General features: G+C 38.8%; 2 protein-coding genes across 7 annotated transcripts in view; one reads left to right on the top strand and one right to left on the bottom strand.

The window, feature by feature from the left end:
* The window catches only part of ASB14 (ankyrin repeat and SOCS box containing 14), a 17,077-nt gene extending 16,114 nt beyond the window's left edge, over nt 1-963 (top strand). For all 6 annotated transcript variants that reach the window (XR_005954202.1, XR_005954205.1, XR_005954201.1 and 3 more), the window contains one exon: nt 834-963. The gene's annotated coding sequence lies outside the window, so the exon portion shown is untranslated. The remainder of the gene's footprint in view (nt 1-833) is intronic.
* APPL1 (adaptor protein, phosphotyrosine interacting with PH domain and leucine zipper 1) overlaps nt 1-18,207 on the bottom strand; it is a 24,115-nt gene extending 5,908 nt beyond the window's left edge. Inside the window, exons 1-18 of the mRNA XM_041425697.1 lie at nt 18,075-18,207; nt 13,768-13,866; nt 13,228-13,287; nt 12,424-12,495; nt 11,580-11,667; nt 9,987-10,028; nt 9,057-9,115; nt 8,474-8,620; nt 7,039-7,121; nt 6,780-6,938; nt 5,837-6,025; nt 5,315-5,357; nt 4,633-4,689; nt 4,001-4,092; nt 3,257-3,439; nt 822-871; nt 266-440; nt 126-162 (exon numbers count right to left, since the gene is read on the bottom strand). Coding sequence (XP_041281631.1) covers nt 126-162; nt 266-440; nt 822-871; nt 3,257-3,439; nt 4,001-4,092; nt 4,633-4,689; nt 5,315-5,357; nt 5,837-6,025; nt 6,780-6,938; nt 7,039-7,121; nt 8,474-8,620; nt 9,057-9,115; nt 9,987-10,028; nt 11,580-11,667; nt 12,424-12,495; nt 13,228-13,287; nt 13,768-13,866; nt 18,075-18,128 — 1,689 coding nt within the window. The 5' untranslated portion in view covers nt 18,129-18,207. The remainder of the gene's footprint in view (nt 1-125; nt 163-265; nt 441-821; nt 872-3,256; nt 3,440-4,000; nt 4,093-4,632; nt 4,690-5,314; nt 5,358-5,836; nt 6,026-6,779; nt 6,939-7,038; nt 7,122-8,473; nt 8,621-9,056; nt 9,116-9,986; nt 10,029-11,579; nt 11,668-12,423; nt 12,496-13,227; nt 13,288-13,767; nt 13,867-18,074) is intronic.
* Between the last annotated feature and the right edge of the window lie 183 nt (nt 18,208-18,390).

Raw genomic sequence — 18,390 nt, forward strand, 5'->3', positions numbered from 1 at the left:
TAGCACTGGAAATTTGGCTGGAAATCTCATGCTATCAGTGATTTTTGCTATCATCTAATAATAGTATTTTTAAAGTAAAAGAATTACATTGCTGCATATTTATCTTAAAATGGAAAGTTACTTACTCGTAGTCTTGTAACTTGTGTCTGTGGATCAATTAACCTAAAAATTTGTTTTTAAAGACAAACCAGAAAGTAAATTTTACCAAAGTGAAAGAAGATCATTCTGTAAATAAGCATCAGTAGAAGTCAGGAAGCAAACTTACTTTAAACAGTCACAAGTGACTAACAAGTGTGACTCTGTCATCCTGAAAACGTTGTGGATGGCGCGAGCTGCGAGTATCTGACGCATTGTTTCATAAACAACATCTGGGCTTTCATCAGACCTCACTTCCATGGAGCCAAGAAATCTTACAATAAATAACTGATGAAGAATTGAATCTAAGAAAAAAGGAAAGTAATGAAAAAAAAAAACAAACTCCATTTTGTGTTTCCCATTCAAAACCAAAGGTGGACTGCAGTTAGGAAAACTCCAAGCTCCTCTTCACTTGGAAAGATTGCTCCTACTTAGCAATCAGAGGTGCAGTTACTACACAGCACACCACACATCTTTGCATTTCGTTAATGAATACAAAAGATGCAATGAATCATTTTTAAAGCAGATTTTCAGATATCAGTTTGATTTAACTTATCAAATACCTTGCAATGTAATTAAGCATTTTAAAACTGGTGTTAAATTAGAAGAGAGAAGCTGAGGTGAAAACAGAACTATAATTGTCAAAACTTATTTTTATTTTGCATTGAAGTGAAATTTTGTTTTACCTTCTGTTTCAGGTTTTGAGCCTCCAGATTCGCCAAAAGGATTTGTGCGTCTATCAAAAAATGAAAACATTAAAGCAGGAGTCAGATTACAGAACCATTCATGGACAGTGCAGTAGTCTCATGCTGTGTCAAATACCAACACGTAGTGAGTTCACAAACTTGTCATCTGGAGGAATAATGTATCATGAACCATAAGGAGAAGCAGTTCTATCAGGAGTGAGACATAGCTTGCTGTATTTGAGGGTCCACATTATGGGGAGAATACCAGATATTATTGTTCTATTGCTGCCATAGAAATGTTGCTCACTTTTTTTTTTTTTTTCAAATATTCAAATTAAGACCAAACCAAAACCTTGGTAATGTTTGAAAAGGAATAGTTTTAGGGGATGAAATTTCAGAGTACAGCTTAAGGAAGCACAAGCAAAAACCAGGCCCTTTCAGTACTCAATAAGAGCGCCCACTTCTCACCACTGTCAAGGTGCTGAATTACTTACTCAAGAGAAGCCCCTGGGTTTGTTTCAAATGCAGCTTTCTCAAAACATCACTGGGCTTTTACTCCTAGAGAGTCAAGAGAAATGTGGCTATTTCTGGCTCTCAGAGACAGTATTACTATCAGTTACAGAGAAAAGTGAAAATACTCTAGGCTTCCAAGTCTGCATTTTTCAAAAAGAGTAAGGGAATAAGCACAGGAAATGGGGACATTTTATTTAAAATTTGTAGAGGAAATTACCCATTCTCTCTGGCTGATTGGTAACTGAAAAGCTATTGGCAAGGGTTCAATATAGTTCAAATTAGGTTTTTTATGGGATTGATTAAAGTGTTACCTTGATAATTAGTGTGCTAAAAACAAATTTCAGGACTATGAGAAAAAAAATTGTTGAGTTACACATCCTGACTGCCAGTTTATTTTATTAATTATCAGAAATGTTTTAACTAAGAGATATCTAGTTTGAAGTAATAAAATTTTTTCTAGATTGAAGCCAACATGGCATTGCTACAATGTTTAGATAATCTGGACTCAATCAAGAACCATCTCATTAAAGGCTGACCTGTGTAATTATAGTAAAAGCAAATTCTTTATACCAGCATCTTCTATTGCTCAGATTTTTCTTGTTATTTAATATTAATTGGAACAGTAAATGCAGAATCTCACAGGATCTCTCAAAAGGCAAAAATAAAATTTAAATATATGTCATCAGTATCAGAAACCAAGAAAGTACTACCTTTTTTAATATCAAATATTACCTATGTGTACAAACTCTGCAGTTCTTTATTGGAGGCCATGGCTAATTGAAAATAGTGAGCTCAACTCTATCATTTCTGCTATGAAAAATATTATAACTGATGACATCACAGAATATTCTGAGTTGGAAGGGACCCCCAAGGATCACCGAGTCCAACTCTCCAGTGAATGGCCCACAGGGATTCAATCCACAGCCTTGGTGTTACTGGCACCCTGCTCTAGACCAGGCTACCACAGGAGTTCAGCTAAGTCTTAAACTTTCCACTTCCTGCAATACAGTTCAAGTCTATTTTAAATCAGTGTATCCTGTAGGATCTAGTTGGACACCTGCTTATCCTGCTATACCAAGCAACAATAAAAAGAAAACTGTGGAAAAAAGGAAAAAATAGTAGTGTATATATTTCAACTCTTTACATCTGTGAGATGCAATTCAAAATTCAAGTATTTTCCTAGAGGCAGGGAGATATAACACATTTTTGTGACAAGAATCACATAGATTATTTTTCATCTCTCTGGCTGTCGTTGTTAAGAACAGCTGGATCTGCAAATACATTTTGTTCACATCTGAATTCTATAGATAGAGCTCTAGAAATGCAGTGATGATTTACAGGTCTTTGGTTTTTAGTACATCTCCCACTCAAATATAATAACAAGTAGGAGAAAATGCTTTAATGTTTTGGATGAACTCTTCAGATGATTTTAACTTGTCTGTATGTGAAATTACTCTAGAAGCCTAGACCATTTTCACTCACCTTTCAGCTTAAGAGGAGTGTCATCGTATGCCATCATCACCTGGAGGCAGGGCTACCAAATTTCTCTTGATTTTCCAAGAGGAAATAACCCAAGCTGCTGGGTAAGCAAGCAATAGGAAAGGAAAATACCTTGTGAAACCAAAAGTTGAAAATAAATCAGTAAATAAAAGCATTGGCTGTTAAAGCAAGAAAAGCTGCTGCAAAACAGAAAACTACACCTTGAGTCTAGTGATGTAATTATGCCTTTTTTTTTTTACAATTCCATCTAACAGTTTAACAAATTGTTTTGCTCCACTGGCCACTGCAAAATTTGTGACAACAGTCAGGAAAAAGGCAATGTGTGTGCTGGAGCTGCATCTTAAATGGTTTTCTTGTTTATTGGATTTTGAATCAGTAACATTAACTTTAGGGATTTCTTTCCTTCTCCCTACATTTCCTACCTGCCCGATTGCCCTGATGACTTTGCTTGGCCAGGCAGATCTTCACTGACTGGAGATATTATGTCAAATTGGATGGGAGTGTCAGGGGCCACAAGGGAATCCAAGGAAAGTGCTGAGAGAGCTGTTGAGTCAGACCCCAGTGACCCTGTGCTGCTGGTGCGAGCTGCAGGAGGACGAGATTGCCTGCAACAAAACCAAAAGGCAAATCAGGGTATGAGATCAGGTGGGTTGATAATGAATTCAACAGGGGACACCAATACAATATTCCAGGCCTAAGATGTAAAACTAAACAAAAACTAAAAACCTGAAGCTTGGGGTATAGCAAACAAATCTGTGTACCTAGTCACATTTAAGTTAAAGTTACTACTTCCATTAATAATTGCATCAGATTGTGTTATAATTAATATGTGATTATATATTGATGTTAAATCAATCTGAGGTCTGCTTCCAGGAATTGGACACATGAGGAAAAATCTCATCATGAAGTCACACAACAAAACAGATACGATGAAACCAGCCAAAGTGTCCACCAGCTGGCACTGGGATTACTTGTAACAATGGATGCTCAGCAGTGCTTCAGCAGTGAAAGGTGTGTTCAGGAAATGTTCCTCTGGCCTATCAAAGATTTAGTTCTGATCACAAAAATACCTGTAGGTTTGTTAGGCTTTTTTTTTTCCCCTGAAACTTTACCCAGGATTTCTTTATATATGTGCACCTCAAATGCCCCCTGGCTGCTTCACTTACACAGCTGGCCTCATGCTCTCGTGCCTCTGCTGAAAGGAAGGAGAAGGAGTGACAGCCTCCAGAGCTGACTGGTTCACACGAGCAGCAATCTCCTGCAGCAGAGATGGGAAACAAGAACTGAAAACAATTTTCTCAAAATATGCTTTCAGATTTTCTTTATATGCAACTGGGAAAAGTTATAAACTCAACCTTTCAACGCTTCATGAGAATCTTGCATTTTAAAATTTTCACCAACACACTTGCAGCATTTTCTTCCAACTTTTCTTCAAACACATAACCTGATGTTAACTTTCTCAATTTAAATTAACATATTTGCCTTAAAATACTGCCAATGTTAATAAAAGGAAGCAATAGAGAAAAGCTCCAATGATAACTGGCAAAAAAAGCAAATGTAGCCAGGAAAACAAAAAGAAAAATCTCATTTGAGAAATGCAGCCCTCAACTTTGAACTAAAACCCATGAAGACACACTTCATATACAGATACATGGTTTGTTTTAAAACAGTTTTTATTGGGCCAATTCCCCTAATTTAGTAAGCAGAAATTGTTATGTAATTTTGCATCAATATGAACTCACTCTATAAATACAAATGTTCACATATTACTCATAATTATAAATTTTTGTAGAGTTACCTCAGGGTTTTCACTTAGATATATCTGCTTAGATATGTTGTTTATGGTGCATATCCACTGGAAAAGAGGAAGAAAAAAGAAAACAAATTAATCTGTTGTGTTTTCTAAACACTCTTGATTGAATACCTGAGCTGCTGTTTCAGCACATTTTTACTTTCTTTGTAAATTCAGGAAGCCAAATATTCTGCACACCCAGATTGTCATTAAATTCACTGCCATCTGCATACTGCAACCTACACTTTAAGATTTTACTCACAAAAACTATTTTAATCATACTAAAACTAAAGAAAGCTTAACTTACAGCTCTAAGGAATTTTAAAAAAACTCATCAGGATTCTCTGTTCTTTTTTTATTCTGTACTGCAGATGACATTGTTTCCTCACAACATTATAAAAATTCAATTTGGCTTTTGTGGAATTTGCTCATTTCTTGCATCTGCAAGCTAGAATCTGCTTTCTCTCTGCTCTGGAAAACCATTTGCTCCTGTTCCTGACTTTTCAACTTTTATCTGAAGGAGGAAGCTAACAGGAACACTAAGATAAACAAGGTGCTACTAACAAAGATAATTTATTAGTAAGTAAAAACAGAAAAAAAAAATGCAGTATCCAGCTATGGTTAGGAATGTATTCTTTCTGTGGAGCAGAAAATCACTGGGCTCCATGCACACCTCCTATAAGCTTACCTCTTCATAATCTTTTTTACTTTCTGCCTGTAAGATTGAAGACCTGAAAGAAGAGATGAAAAACACAGTTTTGTGTATGTAAAATGCCTCACAAATAGTCAGCCAAGAAATTACATTTTCATATTTACACTTCAAACAGCAATTTATGAAATGCTGAAGATTGTGCTGAGTGCAGTCAATGTTTAATTAGGATGGGGAAGAACCTATGCTTTCCTTTCAACAGGAAACAGAAAAGGCACACAATTCTAATTGTGTCCATGTAATACTTAAGCATTCACAAAATGCAATCATATGTGATTGTCAACTAATTACCGTAATCTTATTTTGAGATACTACTCAGCTACATTATAGAGCTTATAAACAAAAATCCAGTTAACACAGTTAAAAGGATATCCCAGATTTTGCTTCTAAATATCCACAGAACATATCAAATTAATATCTGGCCAAAGGCAGACCACCTTTCTTTTCCTAATTAGTGAGTCCAGTATTTCTTACAAGAACCAGCAATGTAAGAGCACTCACTTTTTGCCATCAAAAGATGTGATCTGAAAGCAGTACCGTCTGTCCTCACAGTCCACAGCCATCACAGAACAATTGTCTATGTCCATGACAAGTCCCCCAGCCACATCTCCTCTTGCCTGGCTCATCAGATTTCCACCTTGAGTGAAGTAAAACTGCCTCTCCCAACTGGAAGACACCAGCCCTGTCTTACTAAAAGATAAAAAGAAGTCCTCAGTTAGCCTCCCTTTTTGCTCAGACACTCTAATATCAGTTGTTGTAATTGTGTTCTAATACAGAAATTAATGCCTCATTCAGTAAGGTTTTTAACTGTTGTTGTAAAAGTAATCAATCTTTTTTAAAAAAAAATCCTTGGAGCTTACTGTAAAAATTACAGTTAAAAATTTTAAATGTTACAACTTATTTTTAATAGCTCTGAAAACAGCTGTGGGAATTCCTCAGAGGCACAGCTCCCTCCTGTGGACCATGAACCACTGCTGCATGGAATCCAGAAGCTCCTTCCAAGGGTATTTTTGTTAACAGAATGCTTTGCTTTGTTTAGATCAAAATTACAATGTTTTATTAGTAATTTGAATCCCAAAGCTTTAACAGACACTTCCAGAACAATCCTGATAGATGGAATCTTGTTACTTCCCAGTTAGGATGCAGAGAAATTATACTCTCAAACCTTTTGTTTTTTAAACTGTGAAAATTCAGGCAAAATTAGACTAAAATCAGGTTAATTATGCTTTGCACGTGAATGACATTATGTCAGTGTAACAATGATAATTTAATACTAACTAGGTGAAGAAGTCCACAGAAAGAAACAAAATAGCTCTTATGTGACTTATTCAACTAAATGTATAAAATCAGCATAGCTAACATCTAAGAAAAATTTCCAGCTTCTTTAGCTTTCCTTTCCCAAAATTAAATACTCTGGAATTTTTAAATAACAAGTTACTCTTACTTTCTTGCATTGAGATAGCCAGCTTTCCGTGTCAGATTCCTATGGGCAGGAAATTTGGTAGGATCAGGATCAGGCAAATACAGTGGATCACTGGCTACTTCCAAGTCCTCTATAGTTTGTTGCATGTTTTCTACTTCACAATCCATTTCCCTGCGAACACTAAGATAAAAAACGTCTTATTAACAAAGATAATTTATTAATAAGTAGAAACAGAAAAAATAATTCCATAAAAGTTCAAAATTCAACAAAGCCAACTTACTTCTGTACACTTGTGCCAATATTGGTCAAAAATTCTTCCAGTTGCTCAGTAAGATTTTCTGAACCCATTTTAAAAAAGCTTATCTTTAAAGAAAAAAGGAGAAAAAGGGAGAATTTAGTAATTAATAAAACTACATTGACAATTAACAGATGGAGTCATAGGAGGTTAAAGTTTCTCAGAGAAATCTGTTTTCATCCCTCACTCCCACCAAAGCCTCTTACTAAAAGCAGCAGAATGTGTGTTTGAAGGCTGCTGCTGGCACTGCAGTGGCACTTGTGTCACAAGGACATGAACAGAGCTGCCTGGAGGAAATACAGAGACACAAGGAAACACTCCCAGGGGCTCTGTCCTTTTTCAATGCCACCATTCTGCTAACTGTTGCTTTGGGGGGTTATTTGGGGCACATAGGAGAGAAACTGTGGGGATTTGTCCAGGGCCATCCACAGGGAATGACCAATATGTATTTTAAGCACAGGCTACTCCACAATGGGCCAGAAAATCTGCCACAGCTAAATTGAGGAAGCCCTGCCCTTCTGTTTTTTAGATTCAGCAAAAAGCTCACCTAAGCAACAGCTTGCACTTACTTTACTGCACAAAACATGCAGAACTTGGCTCTTAAATACAAGCTGCAAAGTTTCAAAAGAAAGCAAGAGTTCTTGCCTTTGGAAAGCTTTCAGACAGTGTTCAGAAGTTGATTTCTACTCAGGTCACTGCAGCAGTGCCAGCTCTGGAAAGCTTGACTTGCAAAAAAACCCAAAGCTCATGCTTAATAACATACTTCCCAAAATAAATATTAAGTCTGTCCAAATAACTTTATCATGGTTGTATTTTCTGTTGCACCCATCCTCAAGTAAACCAATCATGAACTTATTAATATTAAGCAAAACCACAGCAGAATGTTTTTTAGCATTCTGGCTCTTCCACAGCCTTGATTGACAACAGCAGTTTTGTGGCTTTTGATGAGTATCTCATTTCAGAACAGCTGCCACAGGAATGAGTTTAACTGTCTCCATGTTATTTGCTGAGAATGTTCACTTCTATGTGCACTTGCATGAAAGCTCTAATCAGTTCTTCCATTTAGTGAAATCAAGTGCCCAGCAGTGAAAATCTAGGCATTACATCAAATCCAACCATCTGAGTTTTGGGGGAAAAGTAACCATTATATTTGTCACCCAGACTTTGCTAAAAGACTCTGTATGGCAGTGAGGGCATGTCATGCAGAGATTGCTGCAGTGAGTGGGCAATGAGCAGTGCTAACTAACAGCACCACCAGGGCAGCAGCTGTGGCAGCCCAGAGAACTGCATGGGTGGCTCTTGTTCTCCATTTCCTTCCTTGGACTGCAGAAGAGGGCTTGCAATGGATTTCAGTACATCAACCTTCATAAGTACTTTTATTTCTTCTTTCAGACCTATAGCTTTCAGAATCTGAAATTACCTGAGCTTGCATGTATCCTAGCAAGGGTTCTAGCAAAGAAATCTTCTTTTTGTACTGGAGAGTGTTTAATGCACAGAAATAACGCATCATAGTCTGATGCTGTTTTTTCCTTGAAGTATATACATCTTCTGTAACTTCAGCCTTGATCTGAAGAAACACAGACAAGGGGAGGGAAAAAAAGGAAGGTTTGAGATTGGCATTGATCACATGCCTTCTGGACAGCTTTATAGTCAGCATGGAAAAACCCAGTCATGTTCTACCCTCTATCACCAGCTGCTGCATATTTTACTATTCTGCTCTCTAATTTAAACATGAGATACGTGAAAAACAAATACAGCATTCGTTGCTACCTGGAAACTGTGGTTATTTCTTCCCAAAAACAAACTGAATATGACATCACAATATTATTCCTAAAGCACTGTCAGTGTTACAGGACAGTCTGCTTTTCTGTCTAGACTGCTAAAAGCTATCAAATGTCACACAGAATCTGCCACACACTGTCTTCCATCACATAAATATATACAAGATGAAAATTATTTCTTCTTCTTTAAAAATCTTTATATTAAGATTTTGTTTTACAAACCTTTTCATTTTCCTTTCTTTTTGACAACCGACTGTATCTGGTAATGGCAGCATCATGGTCTAAGCAATCAAGAGAGAATTTATGATCATTTTCACAAATTAATGACTTATGAAACAGAGCAGAAAACCTTTTATGTCACAGTGTTACACAGACAGCTGAATGCAAAGTTGTCATATTAACACCTTGAGGAATGGTTCTTGTCTATTTATAATCACTTCTCTGCAACAAATACTTGGGCTGAAGAAAAATTCTAACCAGATGCAAACGTTGCCAAATTGTTACAAAGTTCCCTAAACATCCACTATTTTTCAAAGAAGAACTGCCCATCAAGTAGAGAAACTTTACATTATGAAAACCTGTATCTAATCTTTTTTCTGCCCATTAAGTAGAGAAACTTTACATTATGAAAACCTGTATCTAATCTTTTTTGCTTCTAAAACAATTAAACAATTTTCACTGAGAGAAGTAGAATTTATTTAAGTATTAAGTTCTTATTTAAATAAGTTCTTTACATGGATATATTAGAGGCAGCTAAAAAAAATAACTTCTGAAAATACGGAAGAGAACTATGAAATTCATTCTAGAAAAGTAATTTTTTTTAAATTGATCTGGTCCTGTCTTTAAGAAGCAAGCTAGCATCTTACACTTTCTGTAATTTTGGTGGCATAATCCCACATGGTTTAATAATCACACATGCACTTAAGGTTTTGTAAAAAAACTCTTTCCACATGCCTTAATACTTCAGTACACAGACCAGAGATTTACAGGTGAACCAGGAAAAGTTGAATGCCTAAGTATCACTCAGAAAAATTACACCTTCATTAATTACTTAAAGCCTACAGGCTTAACTCCACTAGTTAAGGACAAATAATAATCTACAATAATACTGTTGTCTTGTAATATTGATAAGACTAAGTACTTTACACTTACCATTGCTTGCAATTTGGAAAACTTCTTTTAGAGTTAATATCTCTAAAAAAAACCACAACATATCACAATTTAAATAAGTTCTTATTAATGTAACATTCATGTATTACAGTTTCTCATGTGATGTTTCACTACTGAGCAATTGAAGGCAACACCTTGTACCATACTGAGCTACCAGCACAGGCACTACGTGGCCAGGCTCCTGCCTGGGGCCTGAGGATCATTTCTGGGCTTACCAAAAAAAAAAAAAAGGAGTAATTTCTTTTCAAAAGTCTTTGGAAGTCATCATCAATGCAAATGTGTCACCTGTAGTTCCAGTCTGGGCTCTGGTTTGAGCTGGAGACATGCAAACATTGGAGATGGGCAGTATCAAAGCCCAAACCACACTGGGACTCCTCCCAGCTAAAATCAGCCAAGTTCCAGCTGGTTACTGCCTCCTGTGCCAGGAACTGGAACCAGCACAAAGCCTTCCACCTGTTCTGATCTTGGCTGGGGTTTGTGCCATGTTACAATACAAACCAGCAGAGAGCCATAATCAACTTTATGCTAAAGCAAGAACAAAACAACTTTGCAGGAAGTGCCTATGAGGCTCATAAAGAAGTGTAGGGTCAATACAAACTACACCAGCTGGTGGCTACATCTGGCAGTGGGAAAATGTCATTTGGAATTACTGCCTCAGGGGTGCCTCTTCAGTAAGTACTAACAGGAGAGTTTTCAGGTCCTGAGAAGCAGTACCAGCCTTGGAATAGTCATGATCCATTGCTAAAAAAAAAAAATAACCAACCCAACCAAACCATAATCTTTTCAATCATAATTTTGCTGTGAACTATTGCCAAAGAAGTATTTTCCAATATTGATGAAGAGTTAGAAGACCTATGAAAGACTTGTGATTTTTATTTCAATTTAGATTTCAGATCTTCATATCTTAGGCATGCCCACTCTAGAATGTTCAAAATAGGGATACTTAAGTTACTTGGAGTTTAACTCTTACGATTTCTACTTGGAAGCCCATTTGCCACAGCTGTCTGTTCCCTCCAGTATCCTGAGTAAAATCTACCATCATCACACACATTAGATGTTATTTTAAACCAGGCACAAGATAGAATTATTACAAAAATAAGAAGCTGCTGCAAGCACCTTATGTCTGCACATAAGAAGTCACCTGTACTACAGCAGAGTTGAATAACCACATTACTAAATCTCAATACAGTTGGCACTTTGCCTTTTGAGCTTAGTCCAGCAATTATACAGATGTCATGATCTGATATACAAATCTTTCCTGAAAATGCAAATTATCTGAAAATTATTCTTTCCTAATGTTTTTGAGTAGCTGCTAATTGTTCATCTTGAATAGAAGATAAGTGCTTCCCTAACATAAGTAATATTTTTGTTGCAACAATAATAATGTTAAGTTCAACTGTAATACTCTCATGAATAGAAATAACTTACTTTGCTTTTTAAATGGGGAGATGCATACTTTTGAGAGCTGGAAAATAAGTGGTGTATTCTATTTAGTGAAACAAGAGCTATGAAGATTAAATGCTATGTTTTTATTGTGGTGTTGTTGAAAAAACAGTATTTGGTCAAGTCCTCTACCTTTTAGATCCCTTTCTTTAAACTGGGTAATAGGAAACATCATTGCATCTGCAAGCTGAGTTGAAAGTACTGCATGGCAAGAGCTGAGCTGAAAAAGACAGAAGAAGAGAATCTTAAGAAAGCATGTCTGAGACCAAATCAAATCACAATAGGTGGACATCAATGTCACTCAAAGATGACATGAACAACTCAAACACATTTTTGCATGTTCCTTTTTTTGCAGCTACTTTTTTCTAGCTTCCAGATCTCATCAGCAGTTTTTTACAGAAAACCTTTAGTTTTTCTCTGAACTTTTCCAAGCTACTGGATCATGTCCAAAAATGGCCTCATCCATCCTGACTAGTCCATTTATTCCCAGTTTCCCTCCAGCTAAGTCACAGCCCATCTTTCACAGAGGTAGAACAAAATGTGATCCTCCTCCTAAAATGCTGTTTAATTGAGGAGAGGGATCACAACAAAAATCCTGATGCAGCTCTTAATGGTGCTCAGTTGTGTGTCCTATGAGTCAGTATCTAAGAGAGCAGGAGGGTCCTCTGTCAGTCAGGTACCTGGAATCAGGCAGCACAGATACCCTCATGTACAAGCTGCTAACTGCCACTGTGTAATGGTTCTGGCTCTATCTCTAGTGGTTAAACTAGTTTTTTTCAGCAATGTATCCTCATTTTGCTGAATTTGTTCTTTATCCCAAGGTTATGTAACTTTAAATAGATGCTGCAATATACAATTAATTGTTACCTTGTTGACAAATGAATGCCATTTCTGTACTTTCTGGCTTAAAGAAGGAGTAATTAGGCAGCTAAAGTCTGTACCTGACAGCATTAGCAAAGCACATACAAGGACTTACCTCATCAATCACTTTTGCAAATTGCTGCAGAGTGGAAGTCATGACTTCATCATCTCCCCCGAGTGGAAAACGCTGAGAAAGCAAAAAGAGTTATGTTGTTTGCAGTGTTTTGTGTCATTCACAAAACTGGATTAATCATCTCTATGAGTATATCAGGTATTCCATTATTTTAAAAGATTACACAGTCAAGATATACTGAAGCAGTTCATCTCATTAGGTGGAAAAGGAGGATAGGGAGCAGCAACTTCTTAAAAGAAGCAAATTTTTGTTTTAAACATTTTTAACCTCAGCAAAGTGGACCCAGCAGCAAAGCTACAAACAAAGAACCCTTCATTGTACAGGTTATGAGGAAAGAAAGTTATGGATTCCACAGTCTGCTTTCAGAGATGGAATTATGCTCACAGAGAAAATTATGGTTGTAATTTGGAGATTGCAATACAGTCTCTTCTCTTTGGGACTGTTGATATTTAAGCACTTAAGGGTAAATAGGTTTATAAAATAAAACCAAAACAGAACTACCCTAAGCAATTCTCAAAAAAACTAATCCAAAAGTAAAATATTTCAGAAGTTATTAATATTCTTCATGGTAAGAGGAACTTCATGCTGGTTTAGCTGGAAGAACTAAAATAACAAAGTAGATTCTTTCGGCAACAACTTAAACCACCAAGCCACAGCGGTTCCTTTTATCTGGACCAATCCTAAATACATTCTACACTGTGCTCTGGGAGATAAAATACCACAAAAATACACAGTATTCTGACCACAGTATCTGTCCACACACGGACTACATGATTTATGCAGTACCTGTTTCTCATATTCCTTCAGAAGCTTTGAAGTCAGATGAGTTGCTGCACTTAATTCATTCTGATTTAAAAAAAGGGAAACATGAAAATCAATAAAAAGTCAAACAGGTAAAGCATATCTAAATTAAAAATACAGACAAACTCAAATTTTTAGAAAAACATACAAAATAGATTCTGTTTCTGGCATAAAAATTGAGTTATTTCTAGATGAGTGAACATGAATATATTGTGGGTAAAAAATAACCTCCCACTTGATACATACTATTATACACACCAAGATCATTTTATTGTGTGCAACATTTTGGAAACACTTGGGAAATACAATAGAGCTACTTGGAGAACAGAGAATATAATTTCACTTGTCATAAGAAATTCAAAAAGAATCACAAGAATTTAGTCTTTACCACTCCCTAACATACAGAAAAGCAATCATTAATTCTTACTTTATTTCACTTCTGCGTTTAAAGCATATGGAAGTTAAAGAAACATGAAATGTGGTTCCAAAACTTGATAATGCATTCAAGAATTTCATTAACTGTACCTGAGCATCATATATTCTGTGCATGGCTTGAAACAACTGATTGATGTAATTGGATATTGCAGCAGCATCTTCTTCAAATACTCCCAGCAAAGAGCGGGTCTGTAACAATCAAACAGCCAAAACACAACCATGGCAAGTTAGAAGAGAGGAATTTCAATATAATGGAATTTCAGACTTAAATAGCATTATTTCAGGTTTCATTACTGAACATTTTATAAACCCTTCAATACTGCTTAAAGGAATGATACCTGTTGCATGCCAAAGAATCTTACAGATAGCCAGGCTCAGCCTTCCTCCTACTGTCAGCCTCTCTCCAGGTTAATACATTTTCAGAAAGGAAAGGGCCAAGGGAGATGGACAACTGTTAAATGTTGAAACTCTGGGCAACTACTGGGCTCACTATGGTACATCCCTGAGGAGGGGTAAAGATTACTGGTATTAAACAGCTTGCCAGGTATACACATTTGCACTCCAGTGAGATCCAAATAAAGGCTGTGACTGTCTCATACTGTCCAACCTGAACACAGACAGTTGCTGGTTTTGCTTGGACCTATAATTTACCTGTGGAATAACCATCAATTCTGTGGTCAAAAGGTTGAGGAACTACACCAAACCAAAACAAACAACACAACCTGCATCTGACTGTCCTCAACATACAAGATTCTCACCACTGAAAGAGAGGGAAACGATCTGTCCTCACCCCAGCTTGTCAGTCTATCTGTTCCTTAGCTGGTGTCACCCACAAGCCTGATGACTCCTGTGCCCAGCTGCACTCCTGCATCACTGATGGTGCTTCACAACCTCCACCTCAAAAACCAACCTCATTTATCACTGGCCACCTATTAGACTAAAACATTGATCTCCAGCTGTAAGCCCAACTACCCAGCCAGTTTTTCCACTCAGGTCACAGTCCATCCCTCTTCCCTTTTGGGCAGAAGAATGTTGCCAGACCGTGTCAGAGCCCTTGCACAAGCCGGGGTGACTGACATCCCCTGCTCTCCCTCCTGCCCAAAGGGCTGACTCGATAGGAAGGCAGTCAGGTTGCTCAGGTGTAATTTGCCTGTAAGCTTGAATGAGATGCTGACTGCATGTTCTTGCATCCTTTTTGCACTTGGAAGCAAGGTTATTCCTCCTCATTGTGAGGATTTTGAATGGCTTCCTTCCACCAAAATTCCCAAAGAGGATGCCCCAGTAACTCTGCACAGGCCAGACTGGCTTCTCTTAAAACATTGCTTGGGATGCTTGGCTGTAGAAAAGGGAGCAGCACTTGCAAGAGCCACAAAGGAAATACTCTGGCAATGTTTTAGCAAAAGGACCATGCTTTGTTTCTAGGTTTACACTGAAATTAATGTCCAGGCAGATAATTAAAAGAATCATAAGCACATTATTGCTTTTTTCCCCCAAACTGTGATTGTTACACACTTGAAATTGGAAGTTCTGTTTTTTAATCTACCCTAGGCTGTCTTGCAATTACTGAAGTCTTTAGTCCATCTCTCCTTGAAGCATGAAGGTCTTTTTCAGCTATTTCTGATTTTTTGCTTTTAATGATAATCAAAGTATAATCATATAAAGTATATAATCATATAAAGTATAAAACTCATATAAAGTATATTATTTAATGATTCCTTTTGACCTAAGATTCTTTTATCTAAGTTGCATTAGATGCCTGGCTTTATCACAATTACTGTCATGCTATATAATGTCTAAAAGATATAATCAAACAGCATAATCCACACAAAAATAGCTTTAATGCTGGTTCTAGTTTATAAAACAAGTGGAAAGAGGTGGAGGAGAAGTCAAATCCTTTGCCAGGTGTGGCAACATGTGTCACAGCCTTGACTCTCCCATTAAGGTAGACAGAGACGGAAGAATGCAAAAGAAAAAATTACATGGTACTATAACCATTGAATTATATACTCGTGACCTTTAAACCTGAACAGAAATAAACCTGAGCTTGGAATTTTAAAGGAGTATTATGTAAGGTTTCTGGATTATACTAACTCTTTAAAACTGAACATGGAAAAAACAATATTTTTGTTTTACTTGAAAAATATCCGTTATTGATGTTCAACATCATATGATACTAATGGAAAGAAATTAACCTGAAACTGTAAATAATTTATGGCAGACTCCTGCTTAGCAGAAAATGAGAGCACTTGTTTACTTATGTTTCTAGTAAAACTCTGCATCATTTTGCATTTTCTCTAGGATTCTTTCAATCCGTGTTTGTGAGCAAGCAAAGAGCAAAGGACCAGGGAGAAGCTGCACAAAGAAACCCCTTGTCAGAAGTGAGTGTTAAGCCGTCCATGCCATCAGATGGAGGGCACTGCAGGTGACAGGAGACAGAGCCTGTGCTACCAGTCTCTTGGCTTTTTGTTGTGCAATGCTTTGGGAATGCAAATCAGTGTGAGCAGAAACTCTCTCTAAACACACGCTGAGTGTGTGTGTAATGGATGTCCTAGGTTAATAACTAAATTGCTCTGTTTTGCATAGGAAAAGACTATGTAAACTTGGTGTTTGGTTTAGGCCTGACAAGCACACTGGTTAGATTTTGATCCTGTGACAACAGGAAATGAATGGGTTTGGACATTTTTGAAAAGCCTTTCCTTCCTCAGACACAGAATAAGTTTGATATGAAGTTTATATACCTACAGTCAGTGTCTGAAACACAAACTGCAGGCCATGGTGCGAACTGCAGGCAATGGTGCAACTGATGGGCTGTGCAATATTCACCATGAATGTATCCAAGTCATGGCAGCTCCTCCAGAGAGAGGCTTCTGCTTGCTCCAAGCAACATTTGCTGCACTGATTTCAAAGTAACAGAAATTAATTAATGTAACAAATGGACTAACCCAACAGAACACTGAGTCCTTACTAGAGGACCTGGGTCCTGGAGTCACCTGAAATATCGACTGAAAGATGTAAATTTTCCAGCTACAAAAGACAATATGGACAAATATTTTCTACCTACAAAAGACAATACTGACAAATCCAATTACTTAAGCATCTCAAACACATTGGGCTGAATCAGTCTCTGCTTGTCTGTCTCACAGCTAACCTCACACGGAAGATTCTAGAATTACAACTGCATTCTAATAAGTAACATTTTTTCAAGTGCTTCCCAAATGTCCTCGGATGGTCCTAAGTTCACGTCACATTTGACATTTCCTATAAATTCCGAATAGTTCTGACTTCCTTATACTAAGAAAAGACCTTCAAGAGATAATTTTTAAAAATCAGTATTATTACAAGACTTTCAGAATTTTTTCCTCTTCATGAGATCACAGCAGGTTTGGCCTCTGGACCAGAACCCACATTAGAGGCCAGATCTCATCTCACATTCAGCATTTGAGCTATCTGGGGCACTGTCCTTAGGAAATCAATTATTCCTTTTCTGCATGGCCTTCTCTTGCCTTTTTAAAGTCGTCTTTCCACTTACATGAAATTGTTAAAATAACTGTCATTTTAGGGGCTATATTTTCTTTTTTAGCAAGTGGAAGTTTCTCTTCCTGTAACTAAGGAATGAAAACTACAAATGCACATGCTATTGCAATATAGGACAAACTGCTCACTATACAAATCATGCACCAGAACAAGGACCTTAATTCAAAAGGCTGCCATAAAAGAAAACACGTTGCAAACTTTCTCCAGCATCTAAGAAATACATACAAGGACTTGCTCTTGCTGCTGCCAGCAACAAGAGAAACCAGAGACACTGAATAAATCATTCCCTACTTCAGAACGAAACTCCGGCGCCCTACAGAGCATCGCTGACACACGTCAGGCAGCAGCGACGCCAGAGCAGAGCGGGAGCGCGGAGAGGCCTCCGGGCACCGAGCGCGGCCGCGCTAAGCTCACCCCGCAGCCGCTCCTCGCTCGCCTCTATTCAGCCTTAGCGCGCCTTAGAGAACAACAAAGAGGAAAATCGTTTTGAGAAGGCAGCGCGGGGTTTGTGAGCACGAGGAGTCCAAACTCGAGCCTGAGTGCGAAGCGGGGGTGGGATCAGAGAGCCGCTGCTGGTGCCGGCTCTGCCCTGCCGGAGGTGCCGCAGCACTCCCGGCAGCGGCGGCGGGGCCAGCGGAGCTCCGAGCGGGCGTTCGCAGGGCACGGCCGGGGCGGAGAGCCCGAACCGAGACGGTCGGAGCCCCGCGGGGCCGAGCGGGCAGCGTCCCCGCCGCGCTGCTGGGGCGTCACCCTTCCTCCCGGCCCCCGCCGCGGCTCTCCCGGGGCCGGGAACGACAGGGAAGCAGCGCTGGGCCCGCCAGCAAGGACTGGGCCCGATGCGGCCTCCGCTGGGCCCGTCTCACCTGCGGGCTGTCCTCCAGCGTCTCCTCGATGGGCAGTTTGTCGATGCCGGGCATGGCGGCGACCGCGCTGAGCCCCCGCGGCTCCGCTCCCCCGCGCCAGCCCGGCCGGACCCGACCCGCACCGACCCCCGCCCGCCGCGCGCCGGACGTCCCGCCCCCCGCGCGCCCCGCTTCCCCATTGGCCCGCTCTCTCCTCTCACCCGGCTGCCCATTGGCTGGCGGGCCTGCCCGTTCGCGCGCAGGCGCGGGGGCTGAGGCGCTCGCGTGCGGCCCCTGAGGGCCGAGGTTCGGGGCTGTCTCGGAGCCGCTCCGTGTG

Source organism: Onychostruthus taczanowskii, unplaced genomic scaffold (assembly GCF_017590055.1).
Source record: "Onychostruthus taczanowskii isolate IOZ18803 unplaced genomic scaffold, ASM1759005v1 scaffold9, whole genome shotgun sequence".
Lineage (NCBI taxonomy): Eukaryota > Metazoa > Chordata > Aves > Passeriformes > Passeridae > Onychostruthus > Onychostruthus taczanowskii.